General features: G+C 43.5%; 1 protein-coding gene across 1 annotated transcript in view; it reads left to right on the top strand.

The window, feature by feature from the left end:
• Nucleotides 1-20,713: 20,713 nt before the first annotated feature.
• Nucleotides 20,714-25,478, top strand: part of LOC137422526 (deoxyribonuclease gamma) — a 59,979-nt gene continuing 55,214 nt past the window's right edge. Inside the window, exon 1 of the mRNA XM_078772877.1 lies at nucleotides 20,714-20,775. Coding sequence (XP_078629003.1) covers nucleotides 20,714-20,775 — 62 coding nt within the window. The remainder of the gene's footprint in view (nucleotides 20,776-25,478) is intronic.

Here is a 25,478-nt window from a genome sequence, read left to right as displayed (position 1 = left end):
TTCCATACTCGGCTTTTTAACAAACATCGGCTTACCAGAAACTTGACCACTGGCCAAATCATTCCCGATAACAAAAGATACTCCCTCTACAGGAAGAGTGGCTTGTAAACCTACGGTGACTGGTCCTGACACCAAATCAGACTCTAAATGGATGACATGAAGTGGAGCTTTAACACAGCCACCAACCCCCTGTAAACGAACACTAACAACAGTTGCCGTCTTCTCTGACAATGGCAAAATGCCTTCAAGCATCAAAGATTGATGTGCTCCTGTGTCCTTCAATACCCTAACCAGTTTCTGGTTAGTCGAGTCTCCATCCAGTGACACAAACCCCTCTGAAATAAATGGTTGGTAACCCTTTTGAGGGCGATTTCTCACATTTGCCATTGCATTCGGAGTTGTACTAGTCTGACTCCGCTCCTGATTTTGCCTTTCCATAGCATAACATCGGGACATCAAGTGTCCATGTTTCTTGCAAAACCCACAAGTAGGCCCGGAGGAGAAACTCGTGGTTTGTCTCGAGCCCCCCGGAGGATAAGTCCGTCTTGGAACTGTAGACCTCTGATCCCTAAGAGTCGCGGTATCAGATCTGTCCTCATAGTCATCTCTAGGCCGCCCCCATGAATCTTCGTTCTCCGCACCGGATGCATCATAACTCTCCGGGTGAACTTTAGGCGGGAAGTTGGGTTTATGGAACCTCATCCTGTGTGTTAAGGCATAGTCATCTGCCATGGTTGCTGCCTCATACAACTTGGGTACTTTCCTTTCCTCCAGATGTACTTTAATGTCCTCGTGGACACACTGTTGGAATTCCTCCACCAGGATCAATTGTTGCAATAGATCGAAGTCTTTCCCAACCCCTTTTGAATCACACCACCGATCAAACATGGTTTCTTTCATTCTGGCAAACACCACATGGGTCTCACTCTCCCTCTTCCTGGCATTCCAGAATTTTTGCCGGTAAGCTTCAGGGACCAATTCATAGGCTTTGAGAATGGTTTTCTTAACTATCTCATAATCTGCACATTGGTCAATCAGTAAAGCCAAATAAATATCTTGAGCTTTACCCACCACAACACTTTGCACTAACATGGTCCAGGACTCCTCAGGCCATTTTAGCATTTGAGCCACTTTCTCAAAGTGTGAAAAAAAATTGGCTACATCCTTTTCATTGAAGAGTGGAACCAGCCTCACATGTCTACCAACATCCCAGGTGTTCTGACTAGTTGTCGAACCAGCCGGCATGGATGGTACCTTTCCCCGTTCTTTCATTAAATCCAGCTCCTTGACTTTACTTTCCTGCTGAAGCGCCATTTCACGTTCCCTTAACTCCCTTTCGGCATTTCTCTCCTCTGCTTCGAGTTCCCTTGCAGCTCTTCTTTCCTCTGTTCTTTCCTGTTCTCTTCTTTCTTCAAGTTCTCTTTCCTGTACGGATCTTCTTTCCTCGAGTTCTCTTTCAACTCTCCTTTCCTCTGCCTTTTTCTCTTCTAACCTTTCCTGGCTCTGCAGTTGCATCTCCAGTTTCCAGAGCTCCATATTTTCTTGTTCCTTGGGTAACCAATCCAAGGCTACCTCTTCCCATGTTCCTTGTCCCATCAGAGATTCTATCACCAATCTCTGCATCTCTGCTTTCTTCAGATTAGCTCGGACCTCCAAGCTAAAATGTCTGGCCAATACCAAGAGGTCTGATATTTTAAATGCTTGGAACTGTGCCTCACTAGGGGATGCCGCAAACTTTCCTGCGTCAAACACCATGGTGACTATCCGTTAACACCTGTTAACCTTCACATATATTTTTTAATTTTTTGAAAAATTTGGGAATGTTGGAAAAATTCCAAATTTGGGAATTCTGGGAATGTTAGGGAATTATTTCCCAGACAAGATTTAGGGAATTTAATCCACAGTACGAGATTTAGGGAATTTAATCAGCAAAGCCGAGCCCCCAATTTCTCCACAGTTCGAGCCCCCAATTTCAATCTGGGTCAATCCCGAACGGATGTTATTAGGGAATTTGATCCCGGACGAGCCCCCAATATCTGTTATGTGCTCCTCCCCGACACCCTGGTCACGGTGTACCTCCGAATCCCGAGAGGAGCCACAGCAGAAAAATTATGTTGTTCTGTGTTAGAAATCAACAGTGAAACCACACCAATGATTTTCAACAAACAAATATTGTATTAAAAATCACACACAAGAATAACAGTACAACCCATAGCAAGCCAGAGTGCACTCTATATATCTTAGGATGGTAACATCAACTAAAGTCAGATAACTCACTGCGCTCCATGTGAGTGACAAAGGACACTCCTCAATGTCTCTATAACCTTCTCCAAGGTGAAGTTAATTCGCTCCGATGAGTAGCGATGAGGCGATGAGGCGATGGGGTAAAGCGTGGACCGTCACGTGGTCCAACCAGAAGCAAACTGGCGTCGGAAAGGGAAATCCCAAAGGCGCGATCCAGCCGTGCACGTTCCCAGCTCAATCCGCAAACCGCAACGTAATTGGAGACGACGCGGTCGCACACACACATCCCCGACAGACGATAGGATGTTGAGAAGAGCTGACGCGTAGCAAAACCTTTGTCGGTGAACGACGCACGAGGTTCAAAATGGCCGACGGCTCTTACTTGAGTCGATGCGGCCAGGCAAGGATTCGTCGGAATCTCAGCCTAAACCTGACTATGCAGATTTCTCAATCCCAGCAATAATACCTATCACAGGATGTCCTTTCAAGGAACTCAAAATTCCCTCGCGACCTTCGTTAGGCAACGCTTGCTACGGAGCTCGACATCTTGTGTCTTGTCCGACCCTTTCTCACCACCTCCTCCTCTTCTTCTTTTCCCTCGTCGTCTGCCGGTTCCCGATCCGGCTTCCTGTCTCTTTTTAACAGTAACGCTTTTAACCTTTGCAACATGTTCATGAACAATAAACCTTTTTACATTTTGATTATACTAATGGCCATTTCACTGAAACAATGATAATAATAATACATATAACCAGAAGTGTGTCAAGTGGATGAAAACCACAACAGCGGAAGTGACGAATCCGTAACACTATGTTTCTGTAAATGGTGTTCCCAATTGCATCTCTTTTCAGTGCACATCTTCTCAATTTTGCAGGATATCATGTGACCCATGACTGCTTGCAAACACCTAAAATGGAGCAGATTCTGTAAATCATTCTGGAAGAATGACAACAGCATGGCATGTGCCCACAAATGATTTCTTCTTCGAGTTCATTGCCTTCACACATTTACGAGGAGAGATTAAATGAAGTGTGGAGGAATAAAATGTTCATATACAGACGGCATTTAATATGGAATATTTTTTTTGTGGGGGTGAACTTACTTTTCAAGATGTCTTAGAACCAAAAGTTCATTGGAATTATGTTGAAATTATTCTACATTTTGTTAATGTGACCTTTAAAAGAAACAAAAACCACATTTGACATTTCGAAACAAATAAATTGATCCTTGAAAGTGATGTAAACTGATATCGAACTCAATTCACGGACAGTACTGTGTTAAACTTCTGTACGTTTTCCAGAAGTATCTCTTTAATTTGCACATTAGCCAAAAATGTTTTTAACAAAAACAAAAGTTAAATTACGACTGGGATAACGGACAGTAAAATTACAGTTCAGTACTTCGTGTAACCCCCACGAGCATTCAGGAGAGCACGTACACGTTGAGGCATGCTGTTCGCGAGATTTGCCAAGGTTTGGACAGGAATTGCTTGCCATGCAGTGACAATAGCCTGCTGCAATTCACGCACAGAGGTCGGCTGCTGGTCCAAGTGGTCGATTTGACGCGTTTATTTTGCCCACAAGTTCTCGATCGGATTCATATCCGGTGACATGGCAGGCCACTCCATATGCTCTACACCACGGTCAGCAAGAAAGTGTTGGATCATGCAAGCAGGATGAGGCCGTGCATTGTCATCTTGGAAGACAAAGTTTCCTCGAAAGGCTGCACGAGCAAATGGAAGCAATGTTTCTTGCAGAATGGCCCTGTACTTGACCTGGTTCAGGTTTTCTTTCAGAACAACCAGGTCAGTTTTGCCCCCTGCATGAAAAGCAGCCCAAACGGTCACCCCACCACCTCCAGCTTGGACTCTTGGCACTATACAATCTTTGTTGTAGGCTTCATGCACTTGTCTGCGCACTCAGACCCGGCCATCTTGACGATAGACCAGAAATCTAGACTCGTCACTGAAGATCACGTGATTCCAGTGTCCTGGCTGCCATTGACGGTGCTCTCTGGCCCACTGCAATCGGCGCTGGCGGTGTTGTCTGGTCAGGCGTGGCTTTCTCAGGGGTCGCCTGTCACGATAGCCTGCTTGAACCAGTTGTTGGTTGACTAGCCTTCTGGATACAGGCACATTTGTCAGTTGCTGTCACTCAGCCCTAAGCCGATTAGCTGACTTGGTGCGGCCATTGCGGACTAACCGATGCAGCTGGCAATCATCGCTCCTTGTGGTTCTGTGGGGATGTCCTGGCCTCGGTATTGGAGTAGGGACACCCCTCTGAGCATTTCGTTTCAGGATCTTTGACACCTGACCTTGAGTGATGCCATACTGCCGAGCAACAGCATGCTGTTTCATGCCGTAATTTCGTAAAGCCACCACTCCATGAGAAACAGCATTGTCGAGTTGACGGACCATCTCCAGAGGAAGCGGCAATAACTTTTGGAGACGTGCAGCAGTTGTTTTCCACTAATACAGAACGCAACAACCCTTGTATACCCAACTGTGAAGCCAATCATCAAATGCACCTGTCCATACATTTTGCCACGCCACCTGTGATATAATCCTGTTGTTGACTTCTTGCTGTGACAGACAATCAGTGACATGGTTCTTTTAACAAAGAAATCACCAAAGTGTAAAAGAAACTCACCAGATTGATATACTGAGTTAAGAAAGTAAACCCAAGTCAAGAAAAAAAAAATATTCCATATTAAATGCCAAGTCTGTATATATTGACAGTTGTTAATATCGTATCTCAATGTGATATTGTGTAATAAAGTGCTTTAAACCGTGTAAAGCCTTGGAATAAAATATATAAAGAGGCAAGTTATTGCCCACTGCTAAATTAGTATTTAAATATCCCTCATGTGCTTTCAAAACTGCAGTGTGAGCAAAGTCTTGGGGATGGACCCAAAGCGATGACAGGGCGCCTGGAAGAGATAACCTTTGTCCTTCCGCCAAACACGTACATCCGCCAAACACGTACATCCGCCAAACACGTACATCCGCCAAACACGTACATCCGCCAAACACGTACATCCGCCAAACACGTACATCCGCCAAACACATACATCCGCCAAACGCGTACATCCACCAAACGCGTACATCCACCAAAATCAAACATCAGCCAAAAGCAAACATCCGCCAAAAGAATACATCCGCCAAAAGCAAACATCCGCCAATTCCTCCCCCCCCCCCCCCCCCCCCTCCCCTTCCCACGCCTCCTGCCCCCAAGCCCTCTCCCTCCCACACTTCTCCCTGCTCTCAAATGTTGTGTTTGTGTGCTTCCCCTTCTCTCCCCATCTTGTTTTCCGCTCCCTCTTTTTGTGTGTTTTGTTTGTCTGGTTGATTTGTTTGTGAAGTAAATGTTAGGTCTTTCACGAGCCTCGATTCGGTATACAAAAAAAAAAAAAAAAAAAAAAAAAAAAAGCTCAGGGAAAAGTGATGACTTACCCTGGGTAAGTCACAAGAGTCAACTGACTGAGATTAATTTGTCAAAGAATGTTGACCTGTTTTGGTCCAAACAATGACCCTATTCCCTTTTTCCATGATAGTTATCTTTTGTAAATGTCGTTGAGTGAATGAGAATGCTGAGCAGATGTGTCTTGGGGTCAGAAAGACGAAATGCTGAGCTCTGTGTTGATCTTTGAACAAGATCAACACATCAAAGGGGAAAAGATCTATTTAACCATCATGCTCGGAGAGAAGGAAAGTATTCATCTGAAGACGCGGTACGAGAGGAACTGGTGATGGGAAGAAGCAGAAGAGAGGGCAGGAGGAAGACGACGCGACGTCATGGTTATTTGTAAAGTATAACTGTATTTTCGTGTAAATATTCGTTACAAGATATAAATAAATTTATATTTAACTTGAGTGAATCTTATAGAGTTTTTGGCTGAGATGCGTCCAAAAAGGGTCACGAACGAAGTTCCCCGACAGAAGCCATATTTAAATGAACAGCAGATGAGCAAATTCAAACACAATATTCATCTGTTTAATCAGTTTTATTTGCAGAAACAAGACATTCATGCAAGAGCATTACACAAAAAGTATAGGATGAGCAAGCAAATCAGAAGAAGAATGATAAAAGGTTAATTGACGTGCATAATATGAAGAATTTGTCAAAAGACTGCCCCATTATTTCACTGATGAACCCAACAGAATACCATCTCCCAATTATTCAATAAATCATTCATATAATTATGTTAAGCATACCATTTGCACAGAGACAACATTAGCAGAAATGCTGAATGATCACACATTTATTGGATACGTGGCGCACTAATTTATTTATGCCTTTGGTGTGGTGGCTCCAGGTCCAATTCGATAGGGTAATGGTCCATGATACACAGGCCCTGTGGGAGTGTGAGCAAGAGGAATGCATTAGCAAGGTTACTGTCAACATGTCATCATAAACATTTCAAAGCTCATTTTTTCTTGTGAGATAACATCTATTGTTGAGAATTTTACACTCTTCTCTGAGTATTTCACATTACAAACAAACATTGGTCATCTTATGTGTTTACGATGGACATTTATCTCCGCCTGAAATTTTGGTCCAGGTTTATTGAACCCTCAGTTACAATGGGGAAAAAGTGTAATCTTAAAACAGAGATTTAAATTAACTGGGATAACCAAAAAAATAGTTGTGTCCATGGAACACACACAACTGTATTAATTATAAACCTGATAATTCTAAATCAAGTAAAAATACAACATTTTCATCCTTTGAGGCCATGTAAAACCCGATTGGTGTACTTCTGCAGATTGTATGGAACGCCAGGTATAACCAAGTACAAAACAATGAACCGTCAATATCAAACTTCACGATGAATAATCGGTATGTTTTGAATCTCCCACCGGTGGCAGGTATACACTGCATCATACCTCCTCCTGACTGAGAGAGTAATTGATCAAAAAGTTGAAAGGTTTTGCTGATCCAGGTACAACAGCATTTTGTACTTTCGTTCCAAAAGCAACAAATCTGTAAGTTGGATAACACGTGAGTATTATGTCTCAGAAATGAAGGGGAAATGTGGGGGCAATAAACCCTTACACAGAGTAGGGCAAGGAGGGATGATGGGGACGGGATTCAAAACTGGTGTTGCGATATACTAGGAATAGCGACATGGTGTGTCCCGGAAATAACTGGTCACATGGGTCATGGGCACCATTTTATACAAAGGGTGTTTCCCTGAAGAATGTCTCTTTTCCCGAAACGAATCATCCGGTTGGGAAAAAAGGCATTCTTTCGGGAAACACCCTTCACATTGACTGCTCATTCAATGAAAACACGACAGCTCATCGCTATTTTTACATTTAAAAAAAAGGAAAAACCTTGAGGGATGACATCGCACAAAACAACCAAACAAGGAAGGAATGACACCACAATACAACACCACTTATGGATGTTCTTATGGATGCTCTTATGCAACTATGCTATCTGATGAACCCTTATGGATGACCATATTTTGACATTTTGCTTTTGTTGTGGGATTGTGATGGAATACAGTTTCCCTTGTTTCCAATAAGTGATACTCATTTTGCCAACCTTAGAAGGATGAGAGACTGAGTCAACCCACCTGGTGTTATTGAATAGCATGATAGGGGTTTGAACTCAAGACCCTAAGATCTTCAGCCAGCCACCTCAACCGTAAAGCCAAAAGCAGGCTTGCGTATAACAGCTGAAGGTATGTCATTGTTGCAGGAAAAGGAACCAAAAGGAAATAGGTTGAGACCAAGGGATATAAAGGAAAGGGAGTAGGGGTAGGTCATATTTAAAGAATCAGAAAAGAGTGTGGACGGGAGAACTGCAATTTTGCGATTTTTGTGAATGTTGAAACTGAATATTCCCAAATAGTATAATCATAAAGTATTGTCGGTGCTCATACTATATAATGTCCCAATGCAATTGAGGAATAGCAAACAAACCGGTCATTTGCGTAGTTGATATCCGTTTTCACCATTGTGTCCATTTTGCCATCAATAAGCCATTGGAATTTGCCAGAATTCATTCTTTGCTTCTCATGCGTATCCAAATATTTTGCGATGGTGGAAAAGTCTCCAAGAAACATGACATTCTGTATAGAGAATAAATAGAAAAAGGTCACATTCTCTCTTTGAATCCTCCATCACCAGAATTATATATTTAATTTCCATCCTTCTTTCCAGTTTAAGGATTGAGGGATGTCTGATCGTAGTTGTGAAAATTTATTTGAATCCAAGAAACTCCTTTAATGACAGCATTAATGGCGTTTGCTTGTTGGATCCTTAAAACAAGGAATGCATCCAAACACACGTACGTATTGAGGCCGAGTCTTTGCAACATGGGTATTAAACTTTATGGAGCATGTCTCAAAGTTTTATCAAAGATTAAAGGAACAATATTTGATTATAACCTCTTGAATTTATAGTTGTGATAAAAATATTTCAAGAGTCCTAAAGTATGTAGAAAGGCTATTCAATTTGCAATAGGACAGCTGCCCAAGTGATAAAAACGAGTTTTCTATTGTTCTTACCAGGTTGGACCAATGCTTTTCAACTGAATCAAACATATCAAAAAGTTCATCAACTTCTTTTTTCACGTTTGTAGTTGTCAAAACAGGGAAAAGAGTGCAATCACCGATACCTGAGAAAACCAAAATTTATTGTAGTTTCTAATTGAGAAACTAAATTCAGTAACAGACATGCACAAAAGGTACCATCCGGTGTATCTCCAATAGAATTTCAGGTCTCGCGAGATCTCGATCGGGGCGGTCACGGATTTTCGAAGCTGTTCCACGATCTTCACGCACGCTCGAAGCTAAGTCATTGTCACATTTGTATTCTTGTCTAAACTGTTTATCTTACGTGTGTGTACCTTTTAAGTGTCCCTCGGAAGTTTTATCGGGGTTAATCTTTCATACCTGTAAAAAATAGTCGAGTATCTCGTGCCGCGCGCGGCCACGCGGCCTAGTTGTTGAAGCTTCCGACCTGGAGGCTTGGTTTCTCTCCAGGCATCCAAAGTGGTTATTTTTTCATTCGTGTGTTTGTCAAATTTCAACTCGTTACTTTATCGTCCATGCTTTATTGTTTGTTTATAGTTAGTTTTGGTTTGAATTTCCTGTAACTCGTAATTAATTATCCTGTTCTGCGCCTCATGTGCGGCCTTGTACCCCTGTCGGTGTTTGTTAACTTAAGTCCCCTACATCGTGTTTTGCTTGGCTCTCAGTTTTTCCCTTCTACACCGAACGTAATACTCTCTGTCTAAGGTTTTAAATCCCCACCCCACCCCCCCCCCCCCCCACTCCCCCAAAAAAAAGAATTTTTTTTTTTACCTTTCTCCACGTGTGCCGTTGTCTCATCCTGTACTTTCTGTCCAGGTGTATCGCGGTGCTTTTCGCCCCGCCCCCATTATCTCCTTGCCATCCACCTTTTGCCCTGTTCACGTGACTCGTTGTGGTCCCTCTCGGCCCTGCCCCCGTTGGTATTTTGTGCATATAAGATAGTTCACGGTTCTATTGAAATATTATTTTAAATATGTTTAACCTTTCCCCTTCAGTGGTTTATTCAGTGGTATATTACAACACGCTGTTTTTCTTCCTATTTAAAAGGCTTTTCTCAATTTCCTCTCAAACTCAAAAAAAAGAAATTCAATATCTTATACGTCTCCCTCACTACATGGTCTAAATTCACATTCATTCCATCCCTCCTCCATCGTTCTGAATCGGATTGCTAACTTGAAAATCACAACAAACCCAATTTGTTATCAATGTTCGTCTTTCATTAATCATCCACTTTCTAAACTCCCCTCTTGCCCCTCCCCTCCAAATCCCCCCCCCCTTGCACCTACACTCCTAAACTCCCCCCTTTCCCCTCTACTCTTAAACTCCCCCCTTGCCCCTCCACTCCTGAACTCCCCCCTGCCCTTCGCCTCCTAAAGTCCCCTCTTGCCCCTCCCCTCCAAATCCCCCCCCTTGCCCCTCCACTCCTGAACTCCCCCCTTGCCCTTCCCCTCATAAACTCCTCCCTTGCCCCTCCCCTCCAAATCCCCCCCCCTTGCCCCTACACTCCTAAACTCGCCCCTTGCCCCTCCACTACTAGACTCCCCCCTTGCCCCTCCCCTCCTAAACTCCCCCCTTGCCCCTCCCCTCCTAAACTCCCACGTCACTCCTCCCCTTCAAAACTCCCCCCCAACTCCTCCCATTCAAATCTCCCCCCATACCATTCCTCTCAAATTCTCCCTCCTCCCCCCTCCTCAAAGTTGCCTCCTCCCCACCTCGTCTCCCTTCTATCTCATGCCTCCACCCCCCCCCAACCTTCTACTGTCCCATGCCCCCCCTCAAACAACCCCTCACTCTGCCTCATCCCTTCACCACCAAACCTTTCATCCTCCTCATCCTTCCCTTTCTTGGAACTCTTCTGTAATCTCTGACACACTATCAACTGCTCTCCCTACCTCCCCCTCTCATCCTTCATCTTACCCTACTCCTCCCCTCCCATGTCCTGTACCGGATGCTCCCCCTCTCTCTTCTTTAACGGTATGGACCTCAAACATCCGGGGCCTTCGCTCAAACCTGACTGATCTCTCCATACAGGTTGCTTCTGACAATCCAGACTTGATCTGCTTAACAGAGACTTTCCTCCTTCAAGATGTCTCTGATTCCTCAATATCTCTTCCTGGTTACTCCCTCTTCCGGTATGATAGACCTGAGCCTCGTCCTGGTGGTGGGGTGGCTATCTTTATCAAAAACTCTCTTCCTCACTCTCCTTGCACTGCCCTCTCTCCTCCTCACCCCCAGGAGTACCTCTGGCTATGGCTTCCTCTCCGCTCCCACCTTTTGTTCATATGTGTTCTGTACCGTCCCCCAAACAGTGATGACTCAATTTACATTTCACTCTCTGACAACATGGACCAACTTCTATCCACTCATCCCAACTCTCTCTTCCTCATATGTGGTGACTTCAACTGTCATCATGCCACCTGGTTGGGTGTGGGTTCCTCTCTCACCAGTCATGGCACCTCAGCAAAGAACTTCTGTGACTCACTGGGATTGACACAATCTGTCAATTTCCTGACCCGGATCTCAGCCAATGGAGTTTCTTCTCTTCTAGACTTGGTTATGACAAACTTCCCTGCTAATGTCTGCTGCTCTTCTTCTGCTCCAATCGGTTCTTCTGATCATGTGCTTGTCAAAGTGGACATCTCTCTGGCCATTCTCAGAGAGCCTCCTCAGCGTCGAAGAGTCTGGCATTTCACTCAGGCCGACTGGGACGGGCTTCAAGCAGCCATCAATCGTCTGGATTGGTCTCCCATCTCCACTGCCTCTGACATCAATTCTTCCTGGGAATTCTTCCAAAGCAAACTGATCTCTCTCATGCACAGATTTATCCCATCTCATCTTCAGTTGTCTTACCCTTCCTCCCGTCCATGGTACACCGAATCTTGTGGTGAGGCAGTTGCCCTGAAACAACTTGCCTTTGCCTCTTGGAAGGCTAATCCAACTGAAGGCAATCTCAGTTCCTTCCACCAAGCTCGGAACAAGTGTGTGTCTACCCTCAGGAGTGCCAGGAAGCACTATCTCTCCTCACTCAAGAACGAACTCTCAAACCTGTCTCCTTCCTCCAAATCCTGGTGGTGTCTGGTCAAATCCGTTTCTGGTGTTTGTTCCCCCTCCATCCCCTCCCTTACCTCAAATGGCCACACAGTTGACATCGCACGTGACAAAGCCGAATGCCTCAACTCTGTGTTTGCCTCAAAATCTTTAGTCCCAAACCCATCTCTCTCTGTTCCCACCTTTCCCAGTCGAACCCAACTGCTCCTGGACTCTGTGTCCTTCTCTCCTGACAAGGTGGAGGAGTTTTTGTCTAACCTCGACTCTGATTCTGCACCTGGACCAGACGGCATCAGCCTACGGGTCCTAAAATCCTGCTCTGCCGCTCTATCTCACCCTCTCTCTGTTCTTTTCACCCTATCTTTTGCTCAAGGTCATCTGCCAGCATCCTGGAAATCAGCAAACATTACCGCTTTACACAAAAAAGGTGCAAAAACAGATCCTTTTAACTACAGACCGATCAGCCTGCTCCCAATTATCAGCAAAGTCATGGAATCCATCATTGCTTCGGATATGAAATCTTTCCTCTTCTCCAATGGCTTGATCTCTGATCATCAATTTGGATTCAGACCAGGTCACTCTACTCTGGACATGCTGCTTCTCCTGTCTCAACAATGGATGGAGGTCCTCAATGCCAAACAGGAAATCAGAGCTGTCTCCCTTGACATATCACGTGCCTTCGATACGGTCTGGCACCCCGCTCTGCTAACCAAACGCTACTCCTATGGTATCCATGGAAATCTCCATGCATGGCTTGCGGCCTTCCTCTCTGGTCGTAGTCAACGTGTGGCCCTGAATGGATTTCTCTCATCTCCCCTTCCTGTTCAGGCTGGAGTTCCCCAAGGCAGTGTGCTGGGCCCTGTGCTTTTTCTGGTCTTTATCAGTGATCTCTCCGACTCTCTGGAAAATCCTCTCTATCTCTTTGCTGATGACTCCACTCTCTGCCGCTCCATTCCTCTTCCCTCAGATCGGCAGTCTGCAGCCTCCTCACTCTCTGAAGACCTGGACAAAATCACAGACTGGTCAAACAAGTGGAACATGTCTTTCAATCCTGACAAATCTCACACTCTTACTATGTCTCTCCGAAAAGATCGACTGGACAACCCTCCCATCTACTTTCTCAACAATCCTCTCCAAGAAGTTCTGTCGCTCAAGCTTTTGGGTCTCACTATCTGCCATGATCTTTCTTGGGAAAACCACATTTCCAAGCTGGCCTGCAAAGCCAGTCGCCGACTGGGCATCCTCCGTCGTGCGAAGTCCCTCCTAGGCACACCTGAGCTTCTCACCACATACAAGGCTTTCATCCGCAGCTCAATGGAATACTGTTCTCCCCTATGGGCTGGTGCTCCTGCCTCACACCTAGCTCGGCTTCATGCTGTTGAAACCAAAGCTTTCAGAATCATTGGAATCTCCCGCGATGAAGCTATCTCTGAGGGCCTTTCACTCACTCACCGCAGGCAGGTAGGTGGTCTTTCTGTCTGCTGTCGACTCCTCTCCGGCCTTGCTCCCCCAGCTCTCTCTGTGCTCTGTCCCCCAAATATTCCTACAGGTCGCACAAGATCTGCCAGCAAGCCTCTGATGGTTAAACTGCCGAAATCTCGGCTCTCTGCTCACCTTCACTCCTTCATTCCTCTTTTCTCCCGCCTCTGGAACAAACTCCCACACTCCCTTCAATCCCACTCCTCCCTCCAGGTCTTTAAAACAGCTGTTCACCACCATCTCTTATCTTCCCCCATCCAAAACCTTGATCTTTTCTACCCCCACTAATTCACCCCAGATCCACCTTGTTTGTAATTCCAACTTCTTTCCTGGTAGTCCTGGCAGTGTCCATATGTTTTATGCCTCTCCCACCCCCTTTCCCATGCCTCCCCCCCAAAGCCCTCTCCCTCCCACAGATCTCTCGATGTCTCCATGTCTCTCGGTTCCTGCTCTCAAATGTTGTGTTTGTGTCCTTCCCCCTCTCTCCCCATCTTGTCCACCGCTCCCGATGTTATTTGTTTTATGTGTCGGTTTGTCGGTTATGTGTCGGTTTGTCGGTTTGTCTTTCTGTGTGATAAATGTTCGCTCTTTCACGAGCCTCGATCTTGTATACAAAAAAAAAAAAAAATAGAAACAATATGTCTATATAATAAAAGGAAATGTCTGTTTGTGGTGTCGTTAGGTATACAAATCTGTATGCGCCTACTTCGAGGTCTCAATGGTGCGCAACTCCTGGTAGTTTTCTACTAGCAGAAGTACCCGGCTTTGCTGGGCGGAGAGGGGAGGGGAGGGGAGGGGAACGGGGGGGGGAGGAGGATAGGGGGGAAGGGAGGGGAGGGAAGAGGGAAGTAGGAAGGAAGGGGAGGGCAGGGGGGAGGGGGAGGGAGGAGGGGAGGGAGGGGGAGGAGAGAGAGGAAGTGGATGGGGAGGGGGAGGAGGGAGGGGAAGGGGAAGGGGAAGGGGAAGGGGAGGGGGGGAAGTGGAGGGGGAGGGGAGGGGGAGGAGGAAGGGGAGGATGGAGGAGGGGGTGGGGAGTGAAGGGGAGAGAGAGGGGGGAGGGGAGGGCCAGTCAACAATGACGTTGCATTTCTCATGGTAGGAGAGCAGTACAACAATCGCGACATCGTCCTGCATCTTCGCGACAACAGCACGAAGCGGCTTTTGGGGACTCACCGATCCTATGATGCCCTCCAGTACCGGCATTGCCGGGCGGGGGAAGGGAGACCCGTACATTCCCAACCCGTACAATCGCCTTCTCGGCTCAAACTCACTCGGACAAAAGCCTCGCACAAGTTACACCGTGATATATGGTGCGAGTCTGGTGGCGAGGATGGAACATCACGTGATCGCTCTGAGCAAATCAGCGAGCTGCTCTGGCACAGGCCCAATGGCCATGTCTATGCCAAAAATCAAGTACGTGAGCGAGTCTGGCACACTGAATTGAAAATATATAGAACGCTCATACTCCGTGAAAAGTGTAGCCGCCGTGTCGCCATCTTGGCTAGCATGACTCGACCGACTCGCTTCGCGGATCTTGTTTGTTTTGAACGTGTACCAGATTTTAAAAGCCAGACAACTGTTAAAATGCCATTTTGTGTGGCAATAAACTGCTCCAATCGGTTACAGAAGGCTTGTGGAAAGACGTTTCACAGCTGTTTCAAAGACATTTAATTCATATCGCACAAAATCGACAAAAATCGACACAAAACACGATCGCACAAAAGGTGAAAAAACGCAATCGCTTTTCACTCTGAATTACGTGCAAACGTATGACGGAAATCACCATCGCCCCGCATCGAGTGCCAACCAAGATGGCGCCCGGTAGCTGCACCTCCACCTGTGTGGTGTGAATGGCAATGGTCATTCTATCTATTGTCAGTTCAGTGGTCTGGCGGAGAGGATGGAACATCACGTGATCGCTTTGAGCGAATCAGCGAGCTGCTCTGGCACATGCTGAGATTCAGTGTATAATGTTCCTCGCTGAAATGCGTTGAGGTAAATATGATTTAAAAATATGGATCTCGTCATCGGAGGTCATTTTTAGGTGGGCCATGTCCTTCCAAGGCCCAATGGCCATGTCTATGCCAAAAATCGAGTACGTGAGCGCATCTGGCGGCGAGGATGGAACATCACGTGATCGCTCTGAGCGAATCAGCATGCTGCTGTGGCACAGGCTTCGATTCAGTGTATAATGTTTATCGCTGAAATGCGCTATGTTAGCTATAAATAAAAAATATGGATCTCGTCATCGGACATCGGAGGTCATTTTTAGGTGGGCCATGTCCTTCCCGGGCCCAATGGCCATGTCTATGCCAAAAATCAAGTACGTGAGCCTCTCTGTTTAGGGGTCTATAGGTAACACACAAACAAACAAATTGTGTTTTACATACTATATAGATGGGAAATCCAATGGCAGTCTTTAAAATTACTGAAATCGCACCCCCCGGGGTCGAACTCAAAAAAAACCCAAAAAGGCGGGACCACGAAATATTTGACCTTTCTAGAACGGTCAAATTTTTTTACCCTTTTTCTATTGGACAATTTAAATAGTCTCCGCCTCCCTAAGGTTTCCGCCCCTCCTAATAATCCTATATAAGCCGTGGCGTTACTTCAACATTCATTTTAATAGCAAACGTTTTCGCCACGTTTCTTCATTATTATTATTAATTTCTATTTCTCCGATTTATTCCTATTTTTTTATTCCGATTTATTCCTACCTTCGAAAAATCTCCGATTTATTCCTAGTTTATAAGTAAAGCGAACGTTTTCCATAAAAAACGAGCGTTTTCCCCACCTCTTCCCATTATCAAACGAAAAGTGACAGTTTTCCCTACTGCGATGCCACCCAAAAAGCAGCCAAATTTCGGAAAGTCGCCTGCAGCCCTCCATATGCAGACACGAAGAGAAGCACGGACAGATGCGGAACATCAGCAGGAACTTCAAACCCTGGCACGCAGGCGATCAGCTCTTATAGACCAAGAAACACTCGAGGAAAGACAGTCACGACTCCAAAGAAAACGCTGCCAGACAGAGCTGAAAGGCAGCAGGAAGCACTAGAACAGAGGCAGTCTCGCCTCCAAGAACAGGTCTTCCGACAGTCAACTCGACGGCAGGAGGAAACTCCAGATGAACGTCAGACAAGGCGTCAAAGAGATAGGACAAGTCATACTGAGGTAAGATCTCGACCATTCACTACCCAACAGTGGTACCAAGGTGCTTTCAACTATGATCCAAGCCATGATTATGCATCACACGAATTAGTGACCATTGGTTCCATGTCTAAGATTTGTGACAAGTGTAGCGCCAAAAACTGGGATAAAGAAACACCAGGCATGTGTTGCAGTCATGGCAAAGTTCAGCTGACTATGCTTCCTGAACCACCTGAGCCACTTAAGGATCTTCTTCTTGGCACCACTCCAGAGTCCAAACATTTCCTTCAGAATATTCGGAAATACAATTGTGCCTTTCAAATGATGTCATTCGGCGCCAACGTCATCACAGAGGGAGGATTTATGCCAACATTCAAAGTGCAGGGACAGATTTACCACAGGATAGGATCCCTCCAGCCTCTACCAAATGAACAGCCTCGGTATTTGCAGATATACTTTGTTGGAGATCTTCAACAACAGGCCCAGAGTAGATACAACAGCAACCAGGGTACAAGATTTGATTTAATTTTGAAGCTGCAAGAAATGCTTCATTCAAGTAACAGCTATGTCGAAAGTTTTAAATATGCCCTTGAGAATGCTCCTACCCTGGAATTTCAGATCATCATTGATGCTGACAAAAGACCATCCGGTGAGCATGCACGCCGATTCAATGCTCCAGAACGTAATGAGGTGGCTGTCATTATGACTGGCCAAGAATATGGCAGAAGAGACATTGTCCTCAAATGTCGTGACAACAACCTTAACTTCATCAGTCAAACCCATAGGTCTTACGATGCCCTCCAGTGTCCTTTGCTCTTCGTGAATGGAGAAGATGGCTACCACTTTAATATTCCACAGGCTGGGACAAACTCAACAAAAACTGTCTCTTGCATGGACTTCTATGCTCATCGCTCTATGGTTCGTGGCAATTCCTTTAACCAAATTCATCGAAGTTAGAACCTCTTCCATCAATTCGCTGTGGACATGTATGCAAAGATTGACGCAGAGAGGTTGCGTTACATCAGGATCCACCAAAAAGAATTAAGATCTGACTCCTACATACACTTGCGAGACGGAATGAACAATGATGTGGCTGGAGGAAAGCTTGGCCAACTCTGCATCCTACCATCAAACTTTACAGGCAGCCCCAGATACATGCATGAAAGAACTCAAGATGCAATGACATATGTCCGCATTTATGGGCGACCTGATCTCTCTATCACATTTACTTGCAATCCAACATGGAAAGAAATCCAGGATGAGCTACTTCCCGGACAAACACATTTTCACAGACATGACCTCACTGCCAAGAGTATTCCGTCTCAAAGTGGTGAAATTAATGGACCTTATCACCAAATCACATATTTTTGGATCAGTACATTGCCACATGTACACCATCGAATGGCAAAAAAGAGGATTGCCTCATGCACACATTCTAATCTGGCTTTCCGCGAAAATTCGTGCCAACCAGATTGACTCCATTATATCAGCAGAATTTCCAGATCCAACGAACGACAAAGATCTGTTTGAAATTGTCAAAGCACAGATGGTTCATGGTCCTTGTGGTTCACTTAACTACAACTCGCCATGCATGAAAGACAGAAAGTGCACCAAACGTTTTCCAAGGCAATTCTTGAAAGAGACACAAACAGGAGAAGATGGCGACCCCTCTTACTGACGAAGAAGGCCTGAGGATGGAGTATTTCAGACAAAGATTGGACAACATGAAATAGATAACAGATGGATTGTCCCCGACTGCCCACTGATCACTAAAACCTTCCATGCACACATTAACGTTGAGTTCTGCAATTCGGTCAAGTCAATCAAGTATATGTGTAAATATGTGAACAAAGGATCTGATGCTGCTATGTTTGCACTTCAGCAGCAAAATATTCGCGATGAGGTTACACAATATCAGCAAGGCAGATACATCAGCAGCAACGAGGCTTTCGGGAGAATCTTTGCCTTTCCCATACATGAACGACATCCTGCCATACAGCAGCTTGCTGTTCACTTGGAGAATGGACAGAGAGTTTACTTCACTGCTGAGACAGCTGTACAGCAAGCACTAGCTCCAAAGGACACCACACTGACCGCATTTTTCAAGCTGTGTCAGCAAGATCCCTTTGCTCGAACATTGTTATATCCTCAAGTTCCATCGTACTACAAATGGAACAACAAAAAATGGATCAAGAGAAAGAGAGGGGCTGCAGAACAAGGTCATCCAGATATAAGTTTTGACAATTTTCTGGGCAGAGTTTACACTGTTCATCCCAGTCAGCATGAGTGCTTTTCCTTACGACTACTTCTTCACGACGTCAGAGGTCCTACATCGTTTGAAGACCTCAGAACTGTCAATGAACATGTTTGTGCTACATACAGGGAGGCATGCTTTAGACGTGGCCTGCTAGAATGTGATACTCAATGGGATGCAACATTATCAGAAGCCTCAGTATGCCAGACAGCAAGAAGTCTCAGAAATCTTTTTGCCATCCTTCTAAAAACTTGTGAACTTGCCAATCCTCTAGGTCTAGCATTAGGGCTCAAGTACAGAGATGATCTGGCAGAGGACTTCAAACGTCAGGCTCAGCTAAGATTCCCTGAAATTGAAATAGGTTATACTGATGAGATATACAACGCTGCCTTAATAGACATAGAAAACCAGGTCATGTCAATGGATGGACCAGAATTATATGTATTTGGTCTCCCGCACACTAACCGAACTGAATTCAACAACCTCACAACTGAAATTTTAAGAGAGACCTCATACAACATTGATGCACTGACAAGATATGTCGATTAAAATGAACCCATGCTGTTGGAAGATCAGAGGGCAGCTTACTCCACTATTATTGACAGAGTTTGCCACCAGAAAGGAGGTATATTTTTCTTAGATGCTCCTGGAGGAACAGGAAAAACTTTTGTCATTAAACTATTGCTGGCCAAAGTTCGCCAACAGAAGCGAATAGCTGTTGCTGTTGCTTCTTCAGGCATTGCTGCCACCTTACTTCCAGGAGGTCATACTGCCCATTCTGCATTCAAGCTTCCGGTAGACCTAGCCATCAATGATGCCACTGTTTGCAGGATCACCAAAACTTCTGGAGCTGGTCAAGTTCTAAAGAGATGTCACTTAATTGTTTGGGATGAATGCACAATGGCCCATAAAAGAGCATTAGAGGCACTTGACAGAACATTGCAAGATTTGTGTAATTGCAAGGCCCCAATGGGGGGAGTCACTGTTCTACTGTCAGGTGACTTTCGGCAGACATTGCCTGTAATTTCCAGGGGAACCAGAGCTGATGAAATCCGTGCTTGCCTAAAGTCATCATTCTTGTGGCACCATGTCAAGACCATGACCCTGTCAACAAACATGAGAGCACGTCTTTTTGGTGATCAGCTTTCTGCTCAGTTTGCTCAGAATCTGCTACAGCTTGGAGAAGGGCGAGTAACTGTACTTGCTGATGGTACCATAAATCCAGCTGCGATCAGCACTGTGGTCATTTCAGTCAACGATTTGATAGGAAAGGTGTTCCCAAACTTGCAGCACCATTATCAAAATCACAAATGGTTGTGTGGGAGGGCAATTCTGGCACCAAAAAACACCACAGTCAATGCAGTAAATGATCAACTCTTGCAAGCAATACCTGGAGACTCACGTACATACAAATCTGTTGACACTGTTGTTGATCAATCTGAAGTTGTAAATTACCCCACTGAATTTCTTAATTCGCTAGAACCACCTGGCCTGCCTCCTCATCGGCTTGAACTTAAAGTAGGAACACCAATAATGCTGCTACGCAATTTGGATCAGCCTCGACTGTGCAATGGCACAAGACTTGTGGTCAAGAAATTAATGCCCCATGTTATTGAGGCCACTATTCTCACTGGTAGTGGCAAAGGAGAGGACGTCTTCATTCCTCGCATTCCTCTCATACCATCTGACTTACGCTTTCAGTTCAGGGAGACTTCAGTTTCCTGTCAGGGTCAGTTTCGCCATGTCTATCAACAAATCACAAGGGCAAACATTAACAGTGGCAGGATTGCATCTGGAAGAGTCTTGCTTTTCTCATGTCAGCTATATGTAGGCTGTTCCAGAGTTGGAAGTCCCTGCAATATTTTTGTTTCCACTCCAACTGCAACAACTCACAACATCGTCTGTTCTGAAGTGCTGAAGTGAAATTGCCCATCATAAGTGGGCCCAAATTGTCCAAAATGTCCTATAGATATATTGGTCAATTGCAGAATAAGCTATGACTATTAAGCAGTTGCAGACCATCAGTGGTGGTGCTATTAGAGTGTGGCTGGACTGCAAGTCAGGCAAGCTCTTACTTCTAAAAAAAAGGTCACAATACTCAATGACGGTATCGTGTCAAGGCGGGTGAACCTCGCCATAAAGGTGCCAAATGCCTACAGGAATAAACCTGGAATAATAAATCCGAGTGGCTGTTGGGAACCCACTCATAACCCAAATTCCCATGAAACCTCCTGAACGAAGCCGGGTACTTCTGCTAGTATTTTTATATTTTCCAACTAAATATTTGTAAGTGTATGTTGAAAATAAAATATTTATTGGTGTGTATCGGGCTGTTCTGAGTCTCGCTCATGAAGCTTTTTGAATATAGCTCATATCAAAATGCATTCGCATGTTTATAAATACGTCAAAAACAGAATATTTCCATTTCCTCTCGGTATCCATCCTTCCCTGTCGTACACAACTTCTCCTGGACTCTGTCTCTGACTCTGACTCTGGTACAAGACCAGATGGCATCAGCTCACGTTTCCTAAAAACCAGCTCTGCTTGTCTTGCACGTCCGCTGTCTTCTATTTTCACCCTTTAATTTACGCTCAGTCATCTTACATCTGCTTGGAAATCTGCCAGCATCACTCCATTCAATAAAAGGTGCAAAAACAGATCCCACTCAACTACAGACCAATCAGCTTACTTCCAATCATCAGCAAGGTCATGGAATCCATCATCACAGTTGATGTGAAATCATTCCTTTTGTCCAAAAACCTCACCTTGGATTACCAATTTGGTTTCAGTCCAGGTCATTCCACTTTGGACATGCTGCTTCTATTTTCCCAGCAATTGATGGAGGTCCTCGATGTCAGACATGAGATCTTTGCCATCAAGAACCAACACCCTCCGGCAATACGACATGTGTGATATTTCAGCGCTTTATATTCAAAGCTACGTCTGAGTATCGTCAGCTATGAAAATATATTTTGACAACCTGAAGCGCTCCTTAATTTCAAAATTATATTTGTTCAGAGTAGCAAATATTGTTTTGTACCAATAAAAGAGCATTATGTAAAGTAGAGCGAAAGTTTTTCATACTGACCGGTGTTCTGGGCCTGAAATCTGATGAAGAATCTTCTTACAGCAAAGTATTTATAATCTTCCATTCGCCGAGCTGAATATAAATCAATAAAACGGATCCAGACCAAGTCTGACCTGCAAACATAGAAAACGAGTCATTAAACTTAGATTGACTCATGTACCTGATGTAATACAAACGTCCTGCTCACATTTCTTACATGAAGGGTTTTAAGCTTCTTTAATGTTTGGGCTGACCCCATGACACCAGGATTGCAAAAGCAAAGACCCCTTTCAGGGACTGGTCCCTCTCAGGAAATTAATACTTCTTTAAGACATGAAAGTTCTTTGTTCCTGACAAATGCACGCAATTTCAAAGGATTATTTTTTTCTACTTTGTCTCAGACTCCTGGAGAAGTTGCACAACAAATCACACACACACACACACACACACACACACACACACACACACACACACACACACACACACACACACACACACACGCAGACACATACACGTGGATTAACCACTTGTTCCATGATTTTCAGTCAGCTCACTGTTCTTCATATCCGTTGAATTTTTCGTTGTGGTCACTTGGAAACTGTTGGGCCGTACTTCCCTGGGTCATACTTCCAGCACTAACTAGATTATACTTAAATTGCTTCAATGTAGATTGTTTCACTCTTGGCCATTTCTCTCATGGGGTTGTTCCACTTCATAAATGTTCTTTAACTGAATGTTGTACACTGCACCTTTCCTTTGCCTTCTCCAGGTATTGCAAAACGTCATTGCCAGGCACTGAAGGGGGCTCGGCAGTGACGCACGCTGAAAGGGAGTACTGTACTCAGTTTTCACTCTGTTTGTTTGTTTTCTGGTTTGTTTTCTTGTTTGTTTGTCCGGGCGATATCTCAGCCATCCTTTGAGCGAGGAAGCTGAAATTTCGGCACAGTAGTGAGCAAGTCCTTTGTCCAAAAAAATTTTTTTTTTGTTATTTGATTAATCAATTAATTGAGGAGTTATTTAATTATTAGGGATTAATTAAATACTTATTTAATTAATCAAATTTCCTTTCTCTTCTGACCATTAACTGAGGCACCTTTTGAGTTAGGAAGCTGATATTTGGACATGCCAATGACCAGGTGATTTGGCTGCAAAGGCTATTTTTGATTTATTAATTAATCAATTAATAAATTAATTGATTAATAATTTAAATATTCGATTAATGACTTCTTTTTTTTAAGTTACAGATTCTGATGAAATGGTGGTGGTTTATGTGTTCTGTGACCGAATTGATTAATAATTTAATTTTTTCATGACTATTATTTATTTATTTTCATTATTAATCATTTATTTATTTTCTTTCTCATTTGGCCGAATATCTCAGGCACCTTTTGAGCTGGGAAGCTAATATTTGGACATGACAGTGACCAAGTGATGTGGCTATCAAGGATATGTTTGATTTATTGATTAATCATTTAATCGATTAATTATTTAATTCTTCGATGAATGACCTAATTAATTAATTTTTTAAGTTACAGATTCGGTTGAAATGGTGGTGGTTTATCAAGGATATTTTTGATTTATTGATAAATTATTTAATCGATTAATTATTTATTGATTAATCGATTAATTATTTATTGATAATCGATTAATTATTTATTGATTAATCAATTAATTATTTAATTTTTTATAAATGACCTATTTAATTAAATTTCTAAAAGATACATCTTCAGATGAAGCACTAGTGGTTTAGTTATGCTATTAGCCAATTGATTAAGAAAATATTTTGTGATAATCTTTTATTGATTTTAATTATACAATTAATCAATCAATTAGTGTACACCTTTCCCTCCCAATGCAGCCTCTATGAGCTGCACTGCGGTATTGCCGGACGCCGGAGGCAGGATATTTAATTATTTGGCATGGGGGCGGTGTACTTTGAATGTATCTTTACTTGTTTGTTTTCTTTCTTGTTTGTCCGGGCGATATCTCAGCCATCCTTTGAGCTAAGAAGCTAGGATCCTGGGTTCGAATCCCGATCGATCGCTGAATTAACGCCAGGGGGGTTGACTCAGCCTGTCATCCTTCCGAGGTCGGCAAATTGAGTACCAGCTTGCTGGGATGAATGATCATGGTGTGTACCCCGACTTAGAATAGGTACACCGTATCCCTGCACATCTTAAGAGGCGACCAAGGGTTGGCGTCAGGAAGGGCATCCGGCCATAAAAACAATGCCTCAAAACAGGGAACCATGATTGTCATGGGGCCAGCAAGGCTAACCCCCGCTCCAGCGGGGAAAATGGCCTGAAAACGATCATTCTATATATTCTGTATAGTGAGCAAGTCCTTTGTCAAAAACGGTATTTTTTTTTTTTGATTCATCAATTAATTGAGGAGTTATTTAATTATTCGCGATTAATTAATTAAGTACTTATTTAATTAATCAAATTTCCTTTCTCTTCTGACCATTAACTGAGGCACCTTTTGAGTTCGGAAGCTCATATTTGGGCATGCCAATGACCAGGTGATTTGGCTGCAAAGGCTATTTTTGATTAATTAATTAATCAATTCATCAATTAATCAATTAATCGATTAATTATTTAATTATTCGTTTCATGACTAAAAAATATTTTTTAAAGTTATAGATTCTGATGAAATGGTGGTGGTTTATGTGTTCTCTGACCGAATTGATTAATAATTTAATTTTTTAAATGATTATTATTTATTTATTTTCATTATTAATCATTTATTTATTTTCTTTCTCATTTGGCCAATATCTCAGGCACCTTTTGAGCTCGGCAGCTAATATTTGGACATGAGTGACCAAGTGATGTGGCTATCAAGGATATTTTTGATTTATTGATTGATCAATTAATCAATTAATCATTTAATTATTCGATTAATTACTAAAAAAAAAAAAAAAAATCAGTTACAGATTCTGATAAAATGGTGGTGGTTTATGTGTTCTGTGACCGAATTGATTAATAATTTTCTTTTTTTAATGATTATTATTTATTTATTTTCATAATTAATCATTTATTTATTTTCTTTCTCATTTGGCCAATATCTCAGGCGCCTTTTGAGCTGGGAAGGTAATATTTGGGCATGACAGTGACCAAGTGATGTGGCTATCAAGGATATTTTTCATTTATTGATTAATAATTTAGTCGATTAATTATTTATTGATTAATCAATTAATTATTTAATTTTATAATAATTAACTATTTAATTAAATTTGTAAAAGATACATCTTCGGATGAAGCACAAGTGGTTTAGTTATGCTATTAGCCAATTTATTAAGAAAATTTTTTGTGATAATCTTTTATTGATTTTAATTATACAATTAATCAATCAATTATTGTACACCTCTCCCTCCCAATGCAGTCTCTAAGAGCTGCACTGCGGTATTGCCAGGCGCCACAGGCGCCCCGGCAATGCCGCGCTGCAGGATAATTTATTATTTGGCATGGGGGCGGTGTACTTTGAATGTATGTATACTTGTTGTACACCACTCCTTTCCTATGCCATCTCCGGGCTTTGCAAAACGTCATTGCCGGGCACCGAAGGGGGCTCGGCAGTGACGCACGCTGAAAGGGAGTACTCAGTTTTCACTCTGGTTGTTTGTTTGTTTTTGTGGTTTCCTGTTTTCTTGTTTGTTGTACACCGCACCTTTCCTATGCCATCCCCAGGTGCTGCA

The sequence above is a fragment of the Myxine glutinosa genome, chromosome 2 (genome assembly GCF_964187855.1).
Source record: "Myxine glutinosa chromosome 2, kmMyxGlut1.1, whole genome shotgun sequence".
Taxonomy (NCBI): Eukaryota; Metazoa; Chordata; class Myxini; order Myxiniformes; family Myxinidae; genus Myxine; species Myxine glutinosa.
Note: the sequence above shows the minus strand (reverse complement) of the source record. Positions and strands in the feature narration are given on the sequence as shown.